This window comes from Epinephelus lanceolatus, chromosome 8 (assembly GCF_041903045.1).
Source record: "Epinephelus lanceolatus isolate andai-2023 chromosome 8, ASM4190304v1, whole genome shotgun sequence".
In the NCBI taxonomy this organism is placed as follows: Eukaryota; Metazoa; Chordata; class Actinopteri; order Perciformes; family Serranidae; genus Epinephelus; species Epinephelus lanceolatus.
This window is the reverse complement of record NC_135741.1, coordinates 14,924,357-14,951,108: the sequence shown is the minus strand read 5'-3', so window position 1 is coordinate 14,951,108 and position 26,752 is coordinate 14,924,357. Positions and strand designations below refer to the sequence as shown.

The window sequence follows — 26,752 nt, the reverse complement described above, 5'->3', positions numbered from 1 at the left end:
GACCCGCCATTTGTCTTCTGTCTCAGTCATACAGGAAGTATTTAATGGTCGCAGAGATGCCTATCTCTTCACCAGCTGCAGCCTCAGGAGCCCATAATGCATTGCAGCAAAGACCCAGTGGTGTTTACACGTTTTGTACAAGCTGAGATGGTCACGTACACACACACACATTTGCACAGCAACAATCACTTACTGCAGAGCAAATATGTGTGAGAAATTAAATAAGATATTTTATTGGTATTTGCACCTTTCATAAATAAAAAGCAGTGTTCCACATAAATATGAAAAAACAGTCAAGACAAATAAACAAATGCAAATAGTGCCGTTTGCTAAGTGGTCGTAAAGAAAGCAGCCTTTTTTTTTTGTTTGTTTAAAAGAAAAAAGATTCTCTCCAGACGTGTTTTAAGACAAATAAAATAATACAATAAAAGTCTGTCTCGTTGGAAAACCAAGAATCTTTGAAAAAGACCTTTTCTGAGCACAAAGAAACTTCAGACTTCAGCAGATGAATTTAAAAACAAACTACATGAATCATTCTGCAGTCAAACATCAAAGTGAAGTAACAAATACATTTTTGAGTAGAGTTGGACTTTATATTGTGCCATCAATTTTATATTTTGAGTGAGGAGGTGGAAAACATCTCCGTCTCATGCTGCTGGCTGGTTTCATGTATATTGAATTAGCATGCTAAGCTCACACAGTAACAGCATTTACAGTAATTCACTTATCCGTTATTATGGCACTAGGGATGTCAGTTTCGGTTAATTTTGCTTTCAGTGGCCTGACACGCATTGACCAGTAACTAACCAGTTAATTTGTTAGAAGAAGAAAACTCAAAATGACATGAAATACAAGAGGCCTTTCTTTTTAGTCAGGCGCTCCACTGACTCTTTAGCTCTTTAGCAATAGCTCTGCTTTTCAAAGTGCTGTCCATTTAAATGTGATTGACATTTTATTGTCTGAGTAACATATGTCTTGCCTTTATTTTATTTTATGTTATTTTCTATTTTTTTGTGGATAGACGGCGGGCTAGCTGTGGTGACATTCAGAAACATAGTGTCCACGGCACACCCTCCAGTCTCCAATAGACAACTAACATTAGCCTTGGCTGCTCTGCACTGCACATCCCCTTGGTCGGTGCTAGCTAGCAGTGCAGTTTTTTTAGAGTCTCCAGTGCGGGACTGTGTTGCTGTAGGAACATTGTAGCCACCCTCTGGTCTCCCTCCAGACAGCCCTGGTGAGTAAGTGACTTTATTTTGAGCTGCAAAACCCCTTTAGCACTGTTTGCTATGGTAGCATCACTAGCCGCGCTATCACTGCTAATGTTGCTAACAGAGCTAAGAGTGATAACAGCAATGTTAAAAGGGGTGTGCGGTTAAAAAAAGGGGCAATTATTCACCGGACGACTCAGAGGGAGACCAGAGGGTGTGCTAAATGTTTCCACAGCAATGGTGTTGGGTCGGGACGGCGTAAATAGCGGTAAATCGTTGAAGGAGTGGCGCTGCTAGCTAGCTTCCATCAGACCCAGGTGGTGCACAGTGCAGTCAACTGAAGAGTAGCAAAATGAACCCAACGTGATAACTGATCCAAAAGTATTCTTGGCGGTTAACCAATTAACAGTTAACAGTTGATATCCCTAGTTTAGACTAAAGAATTTTTTGTGCTGTTTGTTGTCATGGTAGCAGATTGACCAGGTTGAAAGGCATGTCTTATTGACTGATCTGTTCACTGGGCATGAAAAGATCAGAAAACGACCCACTTCCTCAGCCTTATTGACAACTCATTAGTGCTAAATCGTAGGTAACTGGACTTGCTTGAGTTCTTGAAGACGTTTCACCTCTTCAGTTGCTGAAGAAGCTTCTTGGATAAGAGGCGAAACGTCTTCAAGAAACCCCAGCAAGTCCAGTTGTCTATAGCACTTTTGATTACCATGACCTGGATGACTGAGAATCTTCACCGACTTGTTGACTATGTTAACATGCACAAAATAATCGCTTTTTGCCCTTATTGCTACTAAGCTGTTTATATGTCTAATGAAAATGAATATTCCAGTATAGCCTACCGTCGTGCTTACTCCGATTAACATGCCCTAACGTGTCGTTTATTTCGTCAAAATATAGAAAAGTGAAACAGCTGCTTCTTTGCATCAAAGTAGGATTTTTTTCCTATAGGTGGCGGACATGTTGGACCGTGCGAACACAGCCTTCCTCTTTCATTCCTCCCTCATTCCTGTGGGCTTTTCCTTTGAGCATGCATCTTTACCCCAGCCTTACAAACTGTGTGTGAGTTGTTTTGTGTACAGTGCATCCATGACGATGCACAGAGCTGACCGTAAACAGACACGAGGCTGTGTGTGGCAAACTCTGGAAAAAACCCACAACTGAGATGTATATTCTGAATGTGCTGTGTACATGTCCAAAGAATGCGATTAAAACCCCAAACCTGCATATCCCACGTCTTAATTGGAAAATGCTAAATTTGGAAAAAGGCCTGCTTTCAAAGATTGAAACAGAATACGCTGTTAACGTGACCCGTGTCAAATTCAGAGTACTGCAATGTTTGGTATAATGGTGTAAAATTAGTGTGAATGTAAACGTAGTCATTTCTAATTCATCTCACAAGCGGTAACTCAAAGCAGGTGACAACTGTTTTCCTGCAGTCTCATTGCATTTCTCTCTCTACCCCATGAGGCCTGTAACTAGGTAATTTACTCTTTGTGATGACAAGAATGTTTTAAGTATTTACCAAAGCTCCAGTCATTCATCGCTCTCAGATATGACAGCCTTGCCTCTCGGTTCATTGTTAATTAACTCACAGAAATGTTCCCCTATGTTATGATAATGTACAGCTCCTGCATAATTGATGGCTTCCAATGAGGCGTTTTATTTAACCCAGTTCTCTGCTTGACTATGCAGGCATGTTTAGACTGTGACTTTGATACATGTTGCACTGGAAACCCTCCCTGTATGCGATCTGACCCTGAGGTTTCTTCACACCTTGCATCACACACATTCACAAAACGAGTCCATGTGTGACTGTTTTCGTCCTGGTGCAGCTGAGAGAGACACATGAGGACGTGTGGTTTACTGTCCTTATCTTATCAGGGCTGTTTGTTTGCTCAGCAACACCACTGTCCTCACTTAACACACCACGAAGTGTCCATCCCTTCATATAGTTTCTCTCCTCTCTACATGTTCGGCACGTGGATGGGTTCACACGATGTAGCGGGAGCTGTTGTTAATAACATGCACGTTTATGCTTGTCAGGGTTTGACTTAAATGGGAGATTACAGTTCAGTAAAGCTATTTAATGACCTCTGTCAGCCCTCGTTTACAGTGATACTGTGCAGCTTACGTTAATGGGGAATGTTCATGAAGGTAACACAGAGACTTTCTTCTGTTGCAGGACGTCAAACTGTCGAAACACTAATTTACTGTACACACAAACACAGTGTCAATGTTAACACTGTTACACTCTGCACTTGTGATGCAGGTTAACGTAGTTTTGACAAAGAAAAATGAGCAATGTGTTTTATGTGTATCGTGTTACTGACAGGTGACAAATTAAAGGAAAAACTTAGGGAATGTCGAACATATTAAAAGCAGATGCTTGTCTTAGTCCGACTTTGAGAAATTCAATTTAATACAATTTCAGTCAGGCTAACATGTTAATATGTATTTCAAAAGTCCAGGACTAACACAATAAATCAGTTTCTTTTATGTCATATAAATGTACTGAGTGTCCCCAGTACAAGACAATAAAGGACAAGGTGTCGTTGATGATGTGAGGCGGAGTGGTGTTTCCTCCTGCAGGTCCTTATTTCTATTTCAGGACACCTCAGAATGAATCATGGGACTGACACCGTGATCACTAATCAAAGGAAAGCAATAGAAGCTGTTTTTTAATCCTCATATTCTATTTATAAAAGTTTGTAGTCAGTTTAGCTCATATTTAGGTCAGTTCTCAGCGGTGAGGGAGGTGGTAATGGAGTATTGTTGTTGCACTGAAAAATCAATGACAATGATGTTAATAACAAAATACTTTTAAAGTAAACATGTTAATTTTTTCTGGTGTGAATTACAACAGGCAAAACTCTTCATACATATTAAGCAACACATAATTTGAGGTAGCCAACAACCTGTTTTATACATCCAACCAGACCAGGCATCTAATTGAGACAGGCCTTTATTTGTCAAAATGTATAGCCACACCAGGCTAGTAAAAGAGACTAGGCGTTTAATTGGGACAAGGCTTTTAACTGAGTTGTTTTACTTGATGATTGGGTCATATGGAAAGTTAAATGATCCCTTAAGTGATTAAAATCCAATGTTAAGGGAGCATGAAATGGCAATCCATCCAAAAGCTGCTGATATATTTCAGCCAAAACCACAAATGTGAGCCTCATGATGGCGGTAGAGGTCAGATTCATCCTCTGGGGATGATGAATGTTGGTACAAAATTAAATGGCTATCCATAAAATAGCTTTTGAGATATTTTATTGTGGTACAAAGTGGTGGACGGACAGACCGACAAACACCAAGATGCAAGATGCAAAAACCTGCTCTATCCTCTGTTACACTCCACTAGTTTATGTAAATGTAATTAATAAGCGTAACTTCCACTACTGTGACTTTGCTCTTTATACTGTGTCCATACTATCCATATATTTGCTCAACACTGGACCCAATAACAGGGATAAATGAGCTTTACAGACTCACAAAGCTGCAGATAATCCCAGTCTGGTAGCACAAGTTTTGTCACTTCAGTCGCAGACAAACTAAGTTCATCAGGAGGAGTAAGAATACAAACAGAAATGAAGCTGTGTTGAGGAGTAGCGGTGCGTGTGTGCAGTGATCCCCTCATTTTTTGATCTTCAAAAGTGGTCTTACAGTATTTGATACTCTGTGAATTCTAAGAGAAGAAAATTGCCTGTTTTATTACATTGAGTGTCAGCCCGTACTCAAAACAGATGTTGCACTGTAAAGTCATTTTAAAGTAGCCTTGAGCTATTATTACAAAAAACCCTAATACAATAATTTTTCTTTCATTTCTCTTTACAGCTCGTCCTCTGTGAGTTTAGTTAGCTGCTCGTGTGACTGCAGATTCATTGTTGTGTACTTTTACGCTGCAGCGTGGTGCATCTGTGCTGTGAGTCTGGTTTCCTCTACCTTCTTGGAAAGGATGACTCATGCAAACGCCTGTTTCCTTTTTTGAATATGTAGATGCATGTTTGATGGCAGCCTACAGCAGACACACCCTGGATGGCTGGATGAGCTTTAGTTTTTAGACCTGCCTGGCCTATTTCTGCCCTGAGCCAGACGCTTTCCCACTGCTTTTCTTCATCCTCCTCCCCCTCTTATCCCTCTGCTCTGAAGTGTGAAGTTTGAAGCAGCAGGCTGTGTGCTATGATAGTGGTAATTGGTCTAAAGATGGAAAGTTCACGCTCACTTTGTCACTGAACTAAGAAGCAATTTGTTTTCAATGAGTGTTTTTTTTTTTAAGCGAGGCTAGTTAAGAACAATATAACATCAAAGCGCCATTTAACGGCAAAGAAAAGGGGGTCGGGATGATGGAGACAGTGGAGAGACTGGCACTTTTTGTCCGAGCTGAAAAGCGGCGCTCTGTCTTGTACGAGTTCATTTGAGACGGAGCGGGGTAGCTGAGAATGGCTCCCCTCTTTGGTACCCCCTCGTCTGAGGAGGCGAGCTTTGGACTTGGAGTTTTTTATTAGCCTCTGTGGTCTGATTTGTTTAAGGGGAGGCGAGGTGCCAAGATGTGGCTTGGCTCCTATTTTGCTCCAGTGTGAGTGCTGGATTTGTTGGAGGGGTCTGGGCGAGAGCAAAACTAAAGCGGAGTTACCCAGAGTACACACACACTCACACACAATGTACTTTTATGCGTTCTTCACTGTGCCGTTGTGTATGCTGGCCGGCGCACACAATTTCCCTTATTCATAGTCATTACAGAAGATGGACACATGGAGAGAAAAATCCTGTTATGAAAAAGAGAGACAGTGAGAAGAAGAGGGAAAAGATTAAAGCTCACAAAGACACAACTGGTGGATGTGCCTGAATTTCATTTGCCTATCTATCAGTCGCCTGAAGATGTTTCTTAAAGGCACAGATCCTTTTGGCTGGACATGAATTCTTATTTAAAGGGTGTGTTTAAGGCTTCATCCACACTGATATGTTTTTGTTTTGAAATGTCCACACTGTTCAGTCGATTTCGAACCCCTACACAGAGACTTTTGTTCACACTGGTGACCCCAGTTTAGTTTAAAAACTCCAGGACTGCATTTCAATTTGGATTTTTAAAAATGATGATGCAGACACACATGTTGGCTTCCTGATTGAGTTTTATATGTCACAACATGTCAAGTCAAAACATTACATCTAGGTCTACGTACCTTTTGTAATACACCTAAGTAAGCCGACAAATCTGCACATCTGCGTGATGCTGTCATGTCAGTATTGACCACAATCTCTGAGGAATGTTTCCAGCACCTTGTTGAATCTGTGCAACAAAGAATTAAAGGGGGTCCAACCTGGTTCTACCAAGGTGTACCTAATAAAGTGTCTGGTGAGTGTACATATACACATAGTATATGTCAAGTACACATATGTTGTTTGTACAAACCATTATAAACAAGCATATACATACATGCAAACACTTGAGGCCATTCTCGATAAATAGGACATGAATGGTTGCCATAGCTAAGAGATACGCTGTCCTCGTGTTACTTTCTGAAACAGTTCCACCTCGTTGTCAGTCCAAGCCAAGAAATCTCTGGTCATACTTTTCAGTTTTTGCTGCTCTTCCTCCGTAGTGTAACACATCCATGGGACCTAAGCATAAGTTACTCCTCCAGTCTCCAAATTCATATTTACCAGACCGATACCAGCATGGCCTCTATCTCCTCATCTTACACTCGGAAAGAAAGCGGATTGCTCACAGTGTTGAATTATTCCTGCAACTGATTGTTCAGCAGTCTGTGTTGGATCAGACCCAGTGTTACTCCATTAGCACAAATAATTAGACGCAAATAAAACTTATTTTAGCGTTCACTGGGCTGGCGACCCAAACAAAACCTCTTGTTGAAACTTTTTCTCTCTTTTTTTTAATGAACAAAGAGCAAACAACTTAAACTGAATGTTTTGAGGCAGATACCGATATCGATATTTGGGAGTTTAAAAAAATCTGATAAACTGATCTATCGACTGATAGGATTGTTTAACAGACAAATGATGGCCTAGACACATTGACATTGTACAGTAAACGAGAAACTCGTTCTTAGTAACCTCAAATCTAGTTTTGGTATTTCTGTGTGGCAGACATACGCACTGGTTCGATATATCTGCAATGAGCTAATATCAGTCTATCCTTGGGTTTTATTTATGTGTAACTTAAGTTAATAGCAAATGGTGCAGGCTAAACCTAATCAGATTTGATAAGAGATTTAAAAGGATTTGGGTTCAATAAGAGGATTTGATACTGGATTCAAAGAGCCATGTTTGGTTTTGGTTGAAGCAGTGTCCTGTGCTGTGCCTTGCTTACCATCCTACAATAAAGTTTTATTCACCACTGTTGAGCAGCAATTTGCCGCCATAAAAGGACTCACTTTCTTTTATTACCAATGTTGTTATTGTTTTTGTTTTCGTGCTAGCAAGCTAAAGGTCTTCACGAGGCCTCTTGTTTCTTAGAAACCAAAATCAACCAAAGTAAATTGTGTTCAGACCAACCAAATATCGCAGTCTGCTCACTTATTTAATCGAGCAGAAAATCCTCAACTTTTTCTGCAACACGTCACCTGGGAAGGCACTACGTTTGCCAAGCACACATTTCTGGTAAGATTAGTTTGCAACACGAACACCGTATTTCAATCATTTACCTCACAATCGCAGCAATGAAAGATAAAATGATTGCTCAGTGATAACTTAGCCGCAGTTTTTTAGATCCCGTGTCATACTTTTATAAACCACTACGCAGCATTTTTAAGTCTGAGAAGCCTTTGTACTCTAGGATTTATATCTCCAACTGGACTTTTTTAACACAGGGCGACTTAGCTTCATTCTAACAGGGTCCAGTTAGGATCCCATTTTGTCAACACAGGTATGAAGTCTTGAATGGATTCTGAGAAACATCACACGCTGACTGATAAGTCTGAAACAGTTTGAAATGGACTGTCACCAGAAGAAAGAACATTGTTGTCTCTCTCTCTCTCTCATAGTTGTTGCACGTGGCTCTCAGTTGTCTTCCTGGTTCAGCCGAAGGTGACAGATGAGGACATGTGTGTGTGTTTTTACCATCTTTATCTTATCAGGGCTGTTTCTCAGCTGTGTGCAACTTTACACTCATCACTAACACGTTGAGAAAGTGTCTTTTCCTTCGTATTCAGTTCCTGCTGCATTCAGATTAAGTGACAGAAACACCTCACAACACAAAAGGTTTTTCTTTAATTCTTGTTGAATCAGTTCACAGGCTTGTCGACACCGTAGTTTGGTGGTTTGTTAAACAAATAGTTCCTCAAGTCCCTTTTTAGTCAATGTGTGATGCAGTTTTTCCTGTTTGTTACGTGTGTTATTATGACTTCTGACACTATATCCCTCCAAACAATTAAATCCAAACATTAAATTAAATTGAATTATCAGCTTCAACAGAGGTCTAAAAATCCTCAATTTTAAGGTAGTTATTATAAAGGGGCAACTCAGTGACTTAGAGGCCCAGCAGAGGTGAGGGACTCAAGTCACGTATATCGACTAGAATCAAACTTTAGTTGTAAAATTGAGGACTTGCAGTACACGCAAATCTGGCAACATATTTGGATGTGACAGACCAGCAGAGGCAACATATAAGGCAGCTGTCATTGAGGAGGCTAGTGAAATTTGATTTCAAGGATAATGTTGTTGATGAAGTTAGTCAGAGGAGAACAGTAGTGTGCAAAATCTGCAGAAAGGTCCAGGAATGTGTCTTTTTTTAGCTTACTTATGAGCTGATTGGTTTATTGGCTGATCATCAGGACCCAGAACACACTGGAGGGATTATATATCTCATCTGGCCTGGGAACACCTTGGGGTCCCCCAGGAGGAGCTGGAAAGCGTTGCTGGGGAGAGGGACGTCTGGGGTGCTTCATTCTGCCTGCTGCCCCCATGACCCAGCTTTGGATTAGGGGTTGAAAATGGATGGATTGATGCATTGATGTATGTACAGTACAATGATACGCCATGCTGTTTTCTGTCTCTGCAATGAAAACCCTTAAAATGACCCCACGTTGGCTCCTCCACCTGTTGTTCTTTACGTAGCTTGTGGCTACATTGTGATATGTTGTCCCAGTTAAAGCACTGGTTGTCCAGATTTTGTTAGCTTGAAAAGTTTGTATCTAGATCAGAGGGATCCATCCCAGTGTTGTTCTAAATAAATGGCACAAACGTAAGATGGATTATATTAGGTGATGCAAACATGGGATTTTCAAACCCTCATCACTTCAGACTTGTTTTGTCTTGCTTAAGGGACTTGACTTGACTTGCTTGATTCGTACCACAGTAACTTGAAGGACATGAAGGTTAAGACTTTGTCATGACTCACACCCACCTCTGAGGCCCAGTAAACATTGATTCATCAGCAGTGAGTTCTGCAATATTGTTACATGGAAAGAGGAAGAAATCTCCCACAAGACACAACAACAAACTGACCATGTAGTGAAATCTGCTTTTACGCCTGTGCGATTTTGAAATGCAGAATTGTCACTGCGATGGGATCTCTGCCACTTCATCAGCTCCTCTCCACTGTTGATGATATACTGAGCAGCTCAAGTTCATGAAGTTAATGGCTTCTGTATGAGCATCCACAGTAAAATGTGAACTCTGGCTGCATCTTTATCGCATCCTTTAAAGTGTGCTGCTTTAACAAGAGGAAGACGCTGCGGTGTGAGATATTTATTGTGTTGCTCAAGTGCATCAAGCACACGCACTGTAAAAGGTTGTTTCGCTCTCTGGTGTCGAGTAATTGAGGAGCACAACAGACGTGTGTTGAGAGTTGGAGAGCGGACTGTGAAAAGGCCTCCGCCGCGACTGCGAGCTTAACATTTCTCCATAGACTCAACCTCTGCATCTTGAGCTCATTCACACTGCTTTTAAATTCAAGGCTTTATGGTAGTATGAGCAACGCCACATGCCGTTAACTACCATTTTTATTCACTTCGGTTTTCACGGCTGTGTCAAAGTGAGCACAAAGAGCAGTAATGATCGCACTGAAGGCTCTCTTGTTCCGGCTCGTGCACAGAGAGGAGAACTACTTTTTTTTTTCACTCTCAACTTTTGCACAAAAAAAAATGGAGTCAGTTACTCTTTGTCACAGTGGAGCTATAAATTCTTCCCTCTTAAGCAGCCGTTCTCTGGCTCTATTTTTCTCCCCTTTCAATTAATAGGAAACACATCGGTTGAAGGAGGGTCTTTGTTGGTGTGTGAGAGTCCATACATCACCTAAACTAGAGCACCCCCCCCCCCCCCCCCCCCCCTCCTCCTTCTCCTCCTCCTCCTCTTTCCTCCTAACACACACACACACACACACACACACACCCACCGACAGCCCCCATCTGCTCCCAATCATGGGTGCAGCCAGCGGTCAGGTCGCTGATGGTGAATGGCGCACCAACACACACACACATGTAAACATACACAGCTAAGGCACTCTGGGCATGAGGTCAGCCATATGAACACACACACACACATGCTCGTGTAGGCGTGTCCAGATATTTGGTTGTAAACGTGCGCTGTGACACGACGACGCTCTCACACATCCCGGTAATAAAAAGGGAAACTAACCTAAATTTTACCTTTATCTCACACACACACACACACACACACACACACACACACACACACACACAAATTGAGGCACAGTGACAGATGAACATGAGACATCCTGGCGGCGTGCTTCACTGATGACAGGGTGTCATGGAAACGCCCAGCATTCTCCATGGTTACACACTCTTTACCCCCACGGGATACACTCTTATGATTGTTCAGACAGAACACTTGAGCTACTACAACAACTCAGTGTGGTCAAAACACACACACACACACACACACACACTCACACACTCACACCCACACACACACACACACACACACACGTACACACACATTGTTTCTTATCAGGATCTAAATGGACACAAATTAGCCTATTATGTGCTTTTGGGATTAGAGTGGTGATTTAGCCTAATAGTCTGTTTTCGTAATCTTGCTCAGAGTCCACAAAGCATGAGAGATATTTGCCAATAAAGGCTTTAAATCCAGTTGCGTGGATCAGGAGTGCACGTTCAGTGGAAAAGCGCTCTCTTTTACCTTTTATAGTTAGAGCAAGCGGCTGAATTGTGGATCACATGTCGTCACTTTCAGGTTTCGGCGGTTTGGCTTCCTGTAAAACTTGTGTCTCAACATCCCTTTTCGTGTGTGTGTGCGTGCGTGCGTGTGTGGTTGGTCGGTCTGGCTGTGGGAGCGGTCTGTGTGTTAATGCAAATGCGCAGGAGCAATGGTGTGGGGTTTTTTTCTGTACGCGTGCAGCCGTAATGAAGACAAAAGCACATAGCGAAAGGCACGGCTCCCTCACAGTTCCTCCTGCTCATTAAGCTGTTAATGCAGCTTCCTGTGCATGTGTCTCCAGGCCGCTGATTAATAATGCTGCTTTGTTATTCATTAATATCTCCATGATGAACATGCACTGTTGAACATAAACTTTTTTTTGTCTTTTTTTTCCCCTGCAGACTCCATTGACCAGCTCACATTAGGACCACACCCCCCAGAGTGAGGGGAGGGGGGATCTGATCGTCCATCATCTCGGGCGCCGTCACAAGGTGGGCTAACATCCCATATGGTTGGCATGGTAACGGCCTGCTGGGTTTAGGTTGAGCGGTTTGCCAGAGACAGTTTCTTGTTGTTGCCACATTCTTGCAACATCCTCCTGACCTGAACACTGAAACGCGGAGAGCAGTGTGCGTTCTCTGTTGCAAATGTTTTATGGAGGTGTTTTGTGTTTGAGGTTCGGATTTTTTTGGGAAGGTGGAAGAGTTTTTGGGGAAGGAGTGGTGGCGATGGTGGTAACAAGAGGGAAACAAAGAGGGTCGAGCCGGATGATTTTCAGGCAGATGAGAAAATGAAGAGTGGGAAGGCAGCAGGGAGACAGGAGGAGAAATCAAATTATTCTTTGTGCTCTACCTGCCACAGAGGCTGAAAGAGAGCATTAATCTTTTACCTCCGGCTGCAGGTGACAACAACACACACACATACACACACACACATATATATAAATGTGCCCAGACTTAACCAAACCGCACTCGCTCTGTCGTTCACGTGCAGTGTCACACATGCTTTTGCAAAGCGTTGCACAGATAGCAGGAGTGACAGTGTGCAGAGTGAGGTAGGTGTGAGAGGGGAGGAGGCAGAGGAGGTAGTGGACATGAACAGGAGGATGACTAGAGAGGAGGAAGATGAGGAGGAAGCAGTTGGCCCCTGGATTTTTCCACAAATAGTTAAAGTAAAAAAGTAAGAAGTCCATGCTCACCACACATACACTCACTGGCCACTTTATTAGGTACACCTTGCTAGTACTGGGTCGGGCCCCTTTTGCCTTCTGAACTGCTTTAATTCTTCGTGGCATAGATTCAACAAGGTGCTGGAAACATTCCACAGAGATTCTGGTCCATATTGACATGATAGCATCACACAGTTGCTGCAGATTTATCGGCTACACATCCATGCGTGAAAATCCCAGTAGATGAGCAGTTTCTGACAGACCAGCCCGTCTGGCACCAACAACCATGCCACGTTCAAAGTCACTTAAATCACCTTTCTCCCCTTTTCTGATGCTCGGTTTGAACTTCAGCAGGTCGTCTTGACCATGTCTACATGCCTGCATGCATTGTGTTGCTGCCACGTGATTGGCTGATTAACTGTTTGTGTTAACGAGCAGTTGAACAGGTGTAACTAATAAAACGGCCGATGAGTGTATATTAAAGTGTTGTCAGCTCTGCCTTTCTGCTGCTTTCAATATACTGTTAAAATACAGCAAATGGCTTGTTGAATTATAAAAAATAGAAAATTACTTCCAGCATTTTTTCATTGAACAAACTGAACATAGAGCTAAACACAAAAGGCACCAATAAAAGAATGATAGTCACATTTTAAAGAGCCTTTTTTACTGATACTCTCTTTCAACTAAGTCAAAAAAATCCCTTAGTGCCATTTTGCACTCTTTCACAGTGTGTTTATCAAGCAAGTTGACATCATGATGACAATAAGAAAAGTGATATACTGTGCAGCCCCAATGAAAGTGTCTGTTTCTGTTAATTAAAAGTTAAAGGTACAAGCTTGTGTATATCAAACGTGGAGAGTCTCAGCATTTTGGTGTGAAATAGTCACAGAACTCAGTAGAGTGCAGATCTCCACCAGGCTGCCATGTTCTGGCTCGGCCACTGGAGCTGATGGCAGCCACTCTAGACAATGCACACAGTACAGGTGGGCCCGATGGGGTTGTCCCTTCTGGCTTCCTTATAGTCAAGATGGTGGCAAGGATTTTTTTAATCATCCTGTATCGTGCCTAACTTTAGTGGATCGTAACATATCAGCAGATGCTCTGGTTCAGAATGAGATCAAACTTTTCCGTGGGTGTCAGTTTTTGAACCATTATTAAGGCCAAAATGTGGCCTGTAACAAACTAGGAAAGGCTAGTTGTTTTGGCCAAGACAATTTCCTGAAACGTTTTTTGCTCTTTGCTTTGCTACGTGATTTTGTTGAGGACTTGGGGCCCCTATCCACTGGTAAAGAACAGTGAGAAGTCAGCAGTCAGTGATGGCATAAGACAGTCAAACACAACCATGAGAGGTCCTTGAGCATACGGTCAAAAATGTGCTATTATGAGGCTGATTGGTCCAGTAGTTTGTGAAATTAGCTGCGGACAGACAAATACACACACTCACACATGTGCACACACACAAATATGACCAAATGTTTATACCTAGCGGAGATAAAAGTTCAGTTGCAGCTGAACCCGACGATCACACTTTGTAGGAACCTGATGAGACATTCAACAGGTTACATCACATTTACTTTTGGGTTCGGGGTCAGTTTGGGATGAACTCAGCAACGGTGGTGCAGCATTCTAGTGTTTTGTCCCCAGTTGAAACAGTGAATCATTTTGACTTTTCTTTTGCTCTGGTTTATGCTTCTGACTGGCATGAATCAGTCTCTCTGTACACAGTACTCAGTATAATGGGAACAAAACTGCTTTCTTTCTGTGCCATGCTGCACAAATTGAGAACAGGTACAGTTTATTTACAAATTAAGAGACTAAAGACCAAGTAGTTTCATCACACATGTGCGTTGTTTCATTACAAACAGTAAAATGTTCTAATGGATAAAAATATACATAAAATTATAACAATAATACTTGCAACTATAAAATTAGAAGACAAAAATGGCAACCAGAATAGTGCCATTAGCAATTGATTGACAGAAACTAAATCCATAACAACTTTGATCATTTATTAATTATTTAAGTCACTTTTAAGCTAAAATGCCATTAAAATTCTTTTGTTTCTGTTTCTAAAATGTGAATATCTGCTGGTTTTCTTTGTTGTCTGTGATAGAAAACTGAATATTTATAAGATAAAACAAGCTATTCATAATGTGTCAACTTGGCCTCTGGGTTTAGATATTATCTGACATATTGAAGACCAAACAGTTAATGGAATAAAGCAGCCCAACCATCAACAATGCCAAAGTCGCTCAGAGAGGAAGTTGAATTAATTCAAACTGTTGGCCATAATATAAACAAATAGTATCGTTAACTTATCTAGAAGTTCATATATCATACTACTATTGTAATCCTAGGTATTCTTCTTCTTCTTCCCAGGAAATCATACTTCCCATGGGTGAAAACTCACCAAACTTTGCACACAGGTCCAGTCTCATGCCAGATATCCTCAGCTGTAAACTCAAGCCAATAGTCCTGATGGTGGTGCTACAGCAAGCGTCTTAAGTTCAAAACTTTGAAAATTCATAACAAATCAACCATACTTGCTACAACTTCACAACTTTCATCAAACTGTAGCCCCAATACTGAAGAAACTTTTGTACACCTATTAAAAATTATGAAGTTCATCACTCTTTTTCAAAAACTGTAAAACTTATTAAACCTATCTCCTCCCACAATTTTTGCTCAATTGACACCAAACTTGCTACAGAGCATCTTCAGACTGTCCTACAAAAACTACGTTTCTCAGATTTTTGATTTATCAAAAATTGAGCCTACAGTGCATCAAAATGTTTGATTGTAAATGATACTGTAAACATATACATGCAGATTCTTGCTAAATAAATCTTCAATGTTCATGAAAAAATGACAAAATTCTAGAGTCATGGTAGATGATGTGTAGTAAATTTCAGAATTTTATCTCAAAAACTGAATTTTTGACAGCATTTTGAATTTTGCTCTAATGTGAACAATTGGAGTCAATGCAAAAATTGCAATTTTAAACATCAGTTTTTCACTTATGCAGCAAATCAATCATTGTTACAAACAAATTACCAACATCTCCATGCTGTCTAGATGCAGTATGTGTATTTTCAGAGTTTTGTTTCGATAACTGAATTTTTTACAGTGGTTTGAAATCTGCTTTTCCATGCATGGACAGCTGCTAAACCTGCATGTTTGGCTTAGTCAATTTGTGAAGCTACACATGAATTGTCACTGACTAATTAGCTCAGTGAGATAGAAAGTGATTCTTAGTCTCAGAGGTTGTGAGTTCAAGCCTCAGCTGATGCAAAAGGCAGATTGTGTTGCTAAATTCCTAAATGTCTTCCAATTCTTCTGCTTGGTGCTCAGAATTGCCTAAAAATGCCCGGACCCGAACCATCGCTACGCAGCAGCTATAATTTTAGATTGTATATTTAGTACTTTTCATATTGATATTTTTATTGAAGAAAACAGTGAATTCTTCAGTGAAGACACATCTCTTCTGCGTTGATCTGTTTAAAAATGTGTTGATCTTACGTTAAAAGGACCTCTCCCAAGACATTAATCAATCATAAAGTCACACGATGTTTAGTGACAGTCTATAATTGCATGAGATTCCATAGCTGTGTCACAGGTTGATGCACATTCAAAATCTTTTGACATTATAAAAAAGCATTTTATAGGGTCAGTGGTAACTACATGTAAGACACGGCCCAAGTATACACACAAATGCCGGTCCCATAAACCTAGATTCATCCATATAAATACACAAAATATTTATACACCACAATGAATTTTTGCTGATATGTTTACAGCATTTTATTAAACATTAATTCATATCTTTGACAAAAACATTGCAGTTGTTTCTTCGATGAAGTGCAAAGTCACTCAGAATCAGCGACAATAAAGCTCTTCTGAATCTCAAATCTTAAGGGCCATCCATAATATCATGAAACGAAACAGTGAAATGGGAATATACAGAAGGGAAAAATATTCCCGAATTCTATTCTACTGGGTTAGAGCAACATAAATCAGCAGAATCAGATCAGACGTCGAGCTGGGAGCCAGTTTCTTCTTTATCCTTCATGAAGACGTGAAGACAGTCTGTGGTTTGAGCAGCTCTTGTGACATCATTAATGTGAGTTTACATGGCCCGAGCTGGGTCGCATGCCTCTGTTTTGTCAACAGAGATTATGAAACAGCTGCTGGCAGGCAGGTAGGCAGGAGGGGAGGCGACAGTGGGGTTATTTGCATCATCCAGCCTGAGCATGTCCGCCCTGCTAACTTTGTCACCTTCCCTCCCCCTTCGCCCCTTTCACCCCCTCCCTCTGCCTTCCTATCTGCTAAAAATGAAAGCATGGAGCCGCTCGTCAAACAAACACACAGGAAGTTTTATGGCAGCCAGCGCCACAGTTCTGCCACCTCAGCATTTGAGAGGCAATGAATGAACGTACTCAGCCAACCACTGTTTTACACAGACAACGCTCCCATTTTTTTTTTAGCTTTTAATAAATGTACAAAACTTTCTTTGTAACCTTGAAGCTCTCGCGTGCACAATGTACACTAAGAGTTTCAGTTCGACCCTGAATGAAGCTTGACTGAATCCACTCTGGGGACCTGAGATGCTTCTGATGATGCTCAGACAGAAATAAACCCGCCTGTGTACAGACTAAGTACATCACAGATTAAAGATAAATCTAGATTGTGTCTGTTCTTGCCAGTTTTTCCCGTGCACTCGTCGTCTGCTCTCAGTAACTCTTTCCGACACATTCTTGTTTGTTGCCTTGCTTTTTCTTTTTTTTTCTGCTGTGACTCACTCTGTCGTGGGAAGTCTGTCGTCTCTCCACTTTGTCTTCCAAAACTGCCTTTTCTTTTTTTTTTTTCTTTTTTTTTTTTTTGCTTTCAGTTTTTAGATGCTGTTCATCATTTTTATTCTGCTCCCCTGGAGTCCATGACTGTAACAGTGTTATTGAAGCACCGCTCTTCTTATTGCATCTTATTATTATTGTGTACACTAAGGTACACGAAAAATACACACACGTAGAGTGAAAAACAACCATTCAGTGCAAAGTCATATTCCTAAAGGGTGTCAGGAATATATCAAGTCACAGCTGTCTGAAAATGTTCTCCCTCCTCACAGGAACTAAAAACAGAACGAATTCAGTTTTCAGATTTTAGAGAACAAATGTTATCTGATTGATATCCATGAAATGAATAGTTAATATTTAATGTTTAATCCACAAACTCTTCATAACTTTTTCAGAGTTATTGTTGGAAACAATAAAATCTCTTTGCAAACTTCATTTTCTTTTGCTACAATAAAACATTTTGTGATACATCCGAAAGAAAACTGAACTGAAAGCAGAAACCGTAGAGGCTGAAATGTCACACAAACACATCTTTATACGCAACATGCCAGCGGCTTGGAGGAAATGAATCTGACTCAGTAAAATGCTTTACATAAAACATGTTAACAAAAGTATGCTAAACTTTATGCCGCTTTTTGTGTTGTAGATCCGTCCTGTGATGTCTGTAGGAACATTTATGTAAGAGAAACTTTTATCTGAATGACAGAAAGCCATTACTTTAAAGCTGCTGTTGGTAATATTTATTTTTAAAAAATGACTCTTGCTGAAACTGTCACTACATCCATACAAACGTACATGAGACAGAAAAAAAAATCTGGTTCATCCTTCAGCTTCTTGTGCCTCAGATGTTATAGAGAGCCGAAGTGTTGCCCTGGTTTCCACGTCAGAAAGCCAATGGAATTTTTCCACAGGTTTTTTGGATTATTGTAGAAATAAGCTCTGTGGCAAACAAACTTTTATGATACTTACACCTTTTGTTCAGCAAGATAATCTTCACAAATTAACACCACCTGTACGATTTTTGAAGCATAAATGAGATCACCAGAAGTAAAAAGCTAACATTAGGTTATAAACGAACCACAGTGCGGTTACATGTCACTAAAATGCATGAATATGAAAAATAGATTGCTGTACTCACTGATAGTTTTCATTAGGAATGTCATAACAACAAATACTCCTTTTATTTTTTTACCAAAAAACTGTCATTTAGCACACATACACACAGTTATTTAACAAGGCACGCTGTTGGAGGCTGTTTCACGACCAAAATCGAAAACCACATCAGTCCAATGCACAGTAAGATACTGAGCAATGCAAGAATTGAATTCACCTCCAAATTATATTATACAACAAAATGATATATGTGGTTTAATAAATTACTTAAAAAGAAACTTTACTGATTAATAGTGTTCTTTGGTTTGTAAATGTTTCATGGGCATTCTTTTCTGTTGTATGTAAAATGATGACATTTATCCGATTTATTTATTATTTATTTAATTATTTGTGTGTGTGCATGTGTGTTATTTAGTGTATTGTGTTGTGTAATGTGAGTGTATGTTTTGTATTGTCACTAAAAGCTAACGGGGATCTTAATAAACAAAACAAAACATGACTTAAACGTTACCATTACAATGAGGGTGTATAGTCGTATTCTGCGTGATGACATTCTGTAGTCTCATCTAACCACTTGTTATCAACCTCTGTTTTTGAAACCCATCAAAGCTTAAAAATATATCTGTGTCTTAAGTTTGTGTTAACCACAGACCTTATTTCAGGTGTCTAACCAAAACCTATTCAAAAAACCCACTGACTTTAAGACGAGAGAACCAGGAGTGCAAAAATGCCAACTTATTTAGAGGTTTCAAGACGCACCACTTCATTTGCTAGAATCTACTGTGGCTCATAAAAAGAGCCGAGAAGCCTTGAACACAGCTGTCAATTGAAGCTAATAAACTGCAGTCAAAGCAGGCAGCGCTGATTAAATATGAGTCAAGATTCTGATATTGCATCGCCTTTTTCTTGAGTCAAATGTTTTCATAAACATGTTTTAGTGCACTCACTGGCAGGTGGGCAGTGTTTCACTTTAGCTCGACTGTTTCCAGCAGGTCTTTAATAAGTCTTAAAATGTCTTGAATTAAGTTTTCTTAATATAAGACCTTTAAAAAGTCTTCAATTTAACTTGGTTATATCTGTAGACACCCTGTCTTATTTCACTATCGTCATATGCTACTGTTTGGTCATAGTGACAGTTTCAGCAAATATAACAAAAAGTTATTTTTATAAAAGTTACCAACTTTAGTTGTACAGATAGATGAGACCAGCATTGTTATCTATTCCATGTCTGAAACAGGCTTTAGATAAACATTGATACTTCCTGTATGCGAGAGGAAACTTTGGCCTGACCGCGGGGCGAGCAGGAAGGTCAGAGGGTCGACAAGAAATCTTCTGGGAACTATGAAAATCTACAGTAAATGTCATAGAAACCTGGCTTTCAAGTGTTCGAGGCACCTTGTCGTGGAAACAAAGTGTTGATTAAGGGGATATTTGTTTGTCCTGAAGCATGTGAACTTTACTGGGATTGGATTGCATGCTTTCTAGTTTATGAGTGGAGCTGTTTCCTCTGGTTTTGTCATAAAGCCTGTGGTTCCCAGTGAGCTGTGCTCCCAATGGGCTTCAACCTCCGGGGTCACTGGCAGGCCGCTGTCCTGTAGCAGACCCGAGGAGTTTAGCTTCACCCCAGGTGATGCCACAGCACTGTTGACCTGAGTGATCCTCCTTTCACGCCCGTCTAATGACCCGGAAAATATGTGGGTCAGCTGTCAGCGTGAAGACGGTGACCCCTTGAAATCGCTCGGGTCAAGATCAGGGATGAGACCCAGGTCAAACTTAGTGTGAAAGTTCCAGAGCTGTTTACCTGCATGGGTGCACTCACCTGTACATGACAGCAGAACAGAAGACTCAGCCATGAGTCTTTGTCCTGTTCTTATTTGTTCCTCCAGCCGAGCCACAAGCAGCTGCCACTTAATAAGCACTCTGATTAACAGCTTCCCACTATTACCTCTGGCCCTGATTAATGCCTTCGAGTCATGTTCAACTCTATGATTTAGTCTAAAGGCTTAAATGAACATGCAGCTGATCAGGAGCAGTATGTTTGTTTCTGTCTCAACTGTAGCTGTGGTGTCATGAATTCCAAATGATTTTACACTCAGATGTTTCCATCTTAATTCTCTTTTTAGCTCCTTGTTATCATGCTAGATGTGCTTCCGTCTCAGCAGGGTGCAGTTTAAACTCCCCCGCCACACGAGTTTTAAAGTATGTAAAAAATACTCTGTTCTGATTAATATTTTGTTTAACATGGTTTTTCCATATAAAAGTGATTTTTTTAAACTCTGAAAAGGGGCTGGAAGCAGCTCTGCTCTTACTCCCTTATTGAGAAATTCTGGATCTGGCCTTCGTCCTGCCCACCACCACTGCTTGCAGTAGGTTTTGCTTTCTCCAGTTCTTTCACATAAGCCTGGCTATGCTAGCGCTAGGTCAGGGGTGACCTTTACTATTGAAAGAGCCATTTTTGACCAAGAAAAAAAAATCTGTCTGGAGCCTTCAAATGGAGGTAACAGCCTGTTAAGTCTAAACTGGGCTGTCAGCTTTACTAGTTGGTCTAAATGAGCAATCATTAATAGGTTTTACCTCAATGTGGCTACTCCGCAATGGACTATTTATGATTATTTGGTATTTTAACTTTGGAGTGTTTGTGGTGAAAGTGAGCAAATCTGTCAGCGTACTATAAAATTCTTGTTATTCCTCCAAGACTTTTCCTTTTGTGAATTTGGAATCCAAAGCCGGCCTTGCCAGGCAAACTAAAGGCTAGTCACTGCTATTAAGGTTCAGCAAAATTTAGAGGAAAAGGCACCAGGCTGTAGATGTATAACACACGTTTCAGTTGCCAAAATATTAAAACATTTTCAGTCAGGACCACTTTATTAAAAGAAAACTTCATTTCCATTTGTAGTATTATATTTGACGGTATGGCTCTGTTCTGGGGCCTCTCTGCCTTTCATAGGCCTGCATAGAAAGCCCAAGTCAGAGAGAGCAAACTTCCCTGCCCTTCCATGTGCCTATATGGAAAGCTTAAGGCAGAGAGGGCAAACCTCCCTGCCCTTCCATGCGCCTGCATGGAAAGTCTAGGGCAGGAAGAGTAGCAGCAACCTTTCGGTAAAGCAGGCAGTGATTTGTCCTGTAAGAATCCCCTGTTATGAACCTAAGAGCTGAGTGGTAGACAACATCAGTGATTTCTGTGTAGAGGCAGCAGCTACTCCATACCATCCCCATAATCCAAAACGGACAAAATACAGATTCTAGCCTACAGATTCTTGTAGGCTCGCTGGCAGTGGCTGACACTGTGTTGGTGTTTGGGTAACACACAATAATATCTGCTGCAGTGGGGTTTATGGTAGATAGTGGGAGGAGACTTCAGCGTCAGGTTTAAATCCAGAAACTGCACACTCTACCATGTTGGCTTTACTTTGCCTACAAGTGCGCTTCACCCTGGAAGTTTAAGCTTTCTTTCCCGATGATGTGTAGAAGTCTGTTCCCCAGTCAATATTTGTGTCCTTTGTTAGACAGCAATCGGCTTTTGTATTAGTGAGGTACCTAATCTAGCCTGTGGGGGTACCTTTTGAATCTAAGATTTTAGGTTAATTCACAGACATTGGCCCCTTCAGCAGAAGAATGTGAAAACACTGCTCTAGTTACAAACTTTTTACTGATACAAGTCACTGAAGTGAAGGTCAGACATTTCAGGGGAAATAAACAGAAAAAACAACACATATCTAAGTAGTGTATTAAAGGTTCATGAGAATTCTGAAGAGCAGCTGTAAGACCAGGGTTATATCAGGGTTCCTACACAAGTATGGAAAGTATGGAAAAGTATGGAAATAAATTTGATCAATTTCCAGGTATTAAAAAGTATGGAAAATGAAAAATAAAGTATGGAAAAATATTTATGTTTCCAGACTATTACCACTGTTCTAAAATACTGTTTTCTAAAATAGAAAATTATGTATTTCCAAAAATAATTTAATCAATCCGGATCGTGTTTTAGGCCATGCCAAGCACAGTTTGTGTGAGAGCAAACGTCTCAGAAAACATCCCGCCCCTTTTACCTGATTGACAAGTGGTATGTTCAGTCCCCTGCCCCATGACCCTCCTCCAGCCCCCCAGGGATCAAGTTTCACTCCAACACTGCACCTTCGACAAAAAAACGAGTTTCACGTGGTTCACAATGGGTAGATGCAAGTTTTTGGATGGATGGCTTGACAATACCGTATATAAATACTGGTTGGCCAAGGATTCCCAATTCACACACAGAGCTAGATGCAAGCTTTTTGTGAAATCGTTTGACATCGCCAACATGGGGGAGAAAGGAAAAAACACAGATGTCTCGTTACTGCATCACTTGCACCCAGAGTCCCAATCTTTTTGCCTCAGCCCAGACATTGAACTTACCTGAGTTTTTATTTGCATGCCTTTATGGTACTTGGCTACAATTGCCTATTAAGAATAATTAAATATGATGTGAAATATGATACACTGATATATTTACTCAGATGGCGCATGTTCTCTGAAGAAAAAAAAAAAAAACGCAGAGAAGTCTGGAAATTAGGGTATGGAAAAGTATGGAATTTTGAAATTCCAAATGTGTAGGAACCCAGTTATATTGGAAAAGAAGTGGTTAGTACCATCATATTCATCCAGGCGTTCATGGTGACACTGTGCTGATACACTCATATCAGTGACGTTTGCTGTCGTAGCTCTCTTCACCACCCTCCTCCTCCTCCTCTCTATTAGATGTTGGTATTATTAGTATACAGGCGGAGTTAGGGTTTGTCGGTTGTGGTTTGTAAACACAACGTTCAAAGTCGGCCCCTCCTCTCCAGATTAATGGCTTCTTTTGGCTGTGTGCCTGTGATCAGGCACCTGGTCGCGACGCTCTCACACCCTGCACGCAGTTTTTGGCTGGGGGCTACACCCCCCCCTCATTCTTTCTGCCCAAAGGTTGATGCCCAGATACATCACGAACACAGCAAAATAAGAAAATATAGGCAGAGGGCAGAGTCCCTGCAGGAAGAGACACCACCACACACTTCATATATGATGATTGAGAGGGACTATTTTTGTATGAGCCCATATATCTACTCATTCTGCCCTTAACTAATATTTAATGTTCTGTGTGTAGTTTGCATGTTCTTCCCATGTGTGGGTTTTCTCCGGGTACTCCGGCTTCCTCCCACAGTCCAAAGACATAAATTCCCCATAGGTGTGAATGTGAGCGTGAATGGTTGTCTGTCTCTATGTGTCAGCCCTGCGATAGTCTGGCGACTTGTCCAGGGTGTACCCAGCCTCTCGCCCAGAGTCTTTTCTTTCAACGCTAACTGTATAACTGTATCAATATGTGATTAATGGTCAATTTCCTGTATTTAGTTATGTATAAATACAAGGAACAAAGGATTTTATTATTTTTCAGAAACCGCTGTCCTTCCTCTGTCGAAATATGTGTTGTATTCTTCTGCTTTCCTCTTCGTTTTGCATGTCAGCCAAGGCTTCTTTTTAATTTCCAGTTTCTATTCAGACGTTCTCAATGCTCTGATTCAAAATGTGCACTAACACAGGTGCAGAGAAATTGACTTGGTGTCTACTTTCTGCTCTACACTCTCTCACGTCCACTTCACCTCATTCTTTCTTCCTCAAATTACCATCTTCATGCCCATCTCTCCTCTGCCTCTTGCTGCCCTTCATATTGCCATCACCCTCTCCCATTTCCCTCTTTTACGTGTCTCATTCCCACTGCCCCCTGCTGCTATATTGTACCCACCGCAGCCCTGCTGCCTCTCTGCCACCAGGCCCCACACTGCCTGTGGCGTGTAATTGACTTTCTCCCTGCACTGGAAAAGCGGGCGGCCCGCGCCAGGCTGGAGGTGACCCATTTCCCTGGGGCATTCAGCAGCCTCCTAATCAACCATTCTCTGGGGCCGCCTCATTCACTCCGCAATTAGAGCAACTCCCCCTTTGAGAACTCCATCAATAGGCTGCCAGGCAGGCGGGCGGGCTGGATCGTCGGAGGAGCAAAGACGGAGTTTCACTCAAACACTTTGCTTTGGCTCTTCGAGTTCTGAGCCCTCCGACTTTGTACCTCCCCCTCTCTGCTTTTTGCCTCCCCTGCTCCTCGTCTCCCTCGTGGTAGGTTTCATCAGACAACAGCAAGCGGGGGTTTTGTCTAACGATGAGGCAGGTAGACAGGCAAGCAAGGAGGCAGACAGGAGGAGGATAGGCAAGAAGAGACGCAGGTAGGCAAGCAGACAAAGGCAACGAGACAGTCAGACAGACAGTCAGATGGGAGGTACTCAAGGGAGAGATTAAAAGAGAAATTTGAAAGAAACCCAAAGCGGGACGGATTGAGCAAGAGGATCGGCGCGTCTTCAGAGCCTCTCTTGCTTTTAGAAGAAGATTCACGAGTATTCCCCGTTGTTGTCTTGCAAGGGAATACACTTGTGTTTCACCTGGTCTTGAAGACGTGCATGAAAGCGAGCCCCTCACATTGATTCTGTCTCAACAAGAAGGTGTGTTCATGGCTTGTTTCAGCCGGATCTTGTTTTGCGAGCCAAGAGCGCACGACTGAAGATTTAAAACAGTCTCTACCCAGGAAAAAAAAAAGAAACTGAACGCAATCAGACGTTTTCATGAACCGCTCTGAACCCACAAGAAGGAGCATGAGATGATGGTGCATGGTGATTAAATAACAGGCCCGGCATCTCTCCCCTGCCGTTGGCCTGATTTGCTATGCAGGAGAGGCAGTGCTCTGGTCAGAGGATAACCATGTAATCAATGGAATGAAAAAGCTGCTCTGGCTGTGAAGGTTAAGAGGGGTACTGGAAGCTTTCAGCCCACTCTGTGCGCCACACATGCATTCAAAACACACACCAGACAGTCTGAACGTTACATCTCCTCCTCTGATTCCTCCCCCTCTCACCTGTTCTCCTTCCCTCCTGTCTTTCTTTGACATGCCGTTATCTCTCTTTCTCTCGGCTCGCTCCCTCCTCCTGCCGCCACCTCTTTTCGCTCTGATTCCCCCCCTCTGTATTTTTTCTTCCTCTGCATTTTCCCTGTATATCCTTCCACTATATTTGTGCTCTCTCTCTCCCTTTCATTTACTTTCCTCTTTTCTCTCCCTTCCTCCATCCTCTTTTTTCCTCCCTCCCTCCCTCCTACCTTTCCCCAGTGTCAGCTGCTGTCACTGTGGCAAAGAAAGTGACCAATCAGAGCTCACTTCACAGCACCGGCTTCTCCCTCCCTCTCTTATTTCTTCCGTTCCTTCCCTTCCCTTCCCTTCTCCTCCTCCTCCTCCTCCTCCTCCTCCTCGCCTCCTTTCGTCCCATCTGCCTCTCTTCCCCACAACCTTTATCAGCTCACTTCCTGGAGACGAAATGTGATGCATTATGGGAGACAGACGGCTGTCTAACGGGGTTAGTTGTGCAGCGTGGCTTATCATCAGAGACACTGCTAATCCTGTGTGTGTGTGTGTGTGTGTGTGTGGATGCACCATATGAGCTGATGAACTCATACATGCACAGGCCCACACACACAAACAAACACAACCTCACATGCTTACTCTCTTTTTCTGAGGAGGAGGAGGAGGAGGCAGACGAGACATGTTTATGTTCGTCAGTCTCTGCCAGGAGAATACGATTTGCATGATATAAGCATATTTTACTCTGCTGTGTTACTCTGTTTCGCACTGTATCCACTTTACACGCTGCGTCTGTATTGGTTTATTTTTGCTGAGTTCAAAAGGACGATTCCCATGTCTTCTCCCCTTCACAATTAGGTATATAATAAGAGCTAAAGGGCTAAAAGGGACTATATAATCCCTCCTCTGTCTGAATTAAAGCCTTATTTACACCTGTGTATGTGTGTTCCTCCCTCTCAGGTGCTGATATGTGTGCACGATGAGCGGACTGGGGGAAAACTCCATGGAGCCTCTGAGCTCAGAAAACCGGAAACGCAAGCTCTCCACTTGCGACACGCCTGGTCTGGGGTGAGTGTGTCTGATCAGCACAAGAGAGGAGAAAGTGGGCTACTGGGTCAGTGGCTTCTTGAGGCTGGGCCATGTGGCTCCTTTGTGTGCTGTAATGACTAAGAACCTAAATGTGTGCTAAAATGTAAGAAGATTTTGTTTGTAGTTTTGGTAAGAAAAGCACCTTTTAAACCTTTGTTAAAAAAACTGACTTCCTTTTTGACGTGATTTAACCCCCTAAAAGTCTCGTTGAGTTAAAATCTTCTCTCCCCAGGAAAGTAGGGATATAAATAAAATGCACTTG

The 26,752-nt window shown here is 41.7% G+C and overlaps 1 protein-coding gene across 2 annotated transcripts in view; it reads left to right on the top strand.

Annotated features, from left to right (window-relative positions):
• LOC117258217 (nuclear receptor coactivator 3-like) overlaps positions 1-26,752 on the top strand; it is a 94,735-nt gene that overhangs the window by 44,374 nt on the left and 23,609 nt on the right. For both annotated transcript variants that reach the window (XM_033628861.2, XM_078169891.1), the window contains exons 2-3: positions 11,762-11,851; positions 26,362-26,469. In XM_033628861.2, coding sequence (XP_033484752.2) covers positions 26,381-26,469 — 89 coding nt within the window. In that variant the 5' untranslated portion in view covers positions 11,762-11,851; positions 26,362-26,380. The remainder of the gene's footprint in view (positions 1-11,761; positions 11,852-26,361; positions 26,470-26,752) is intronic.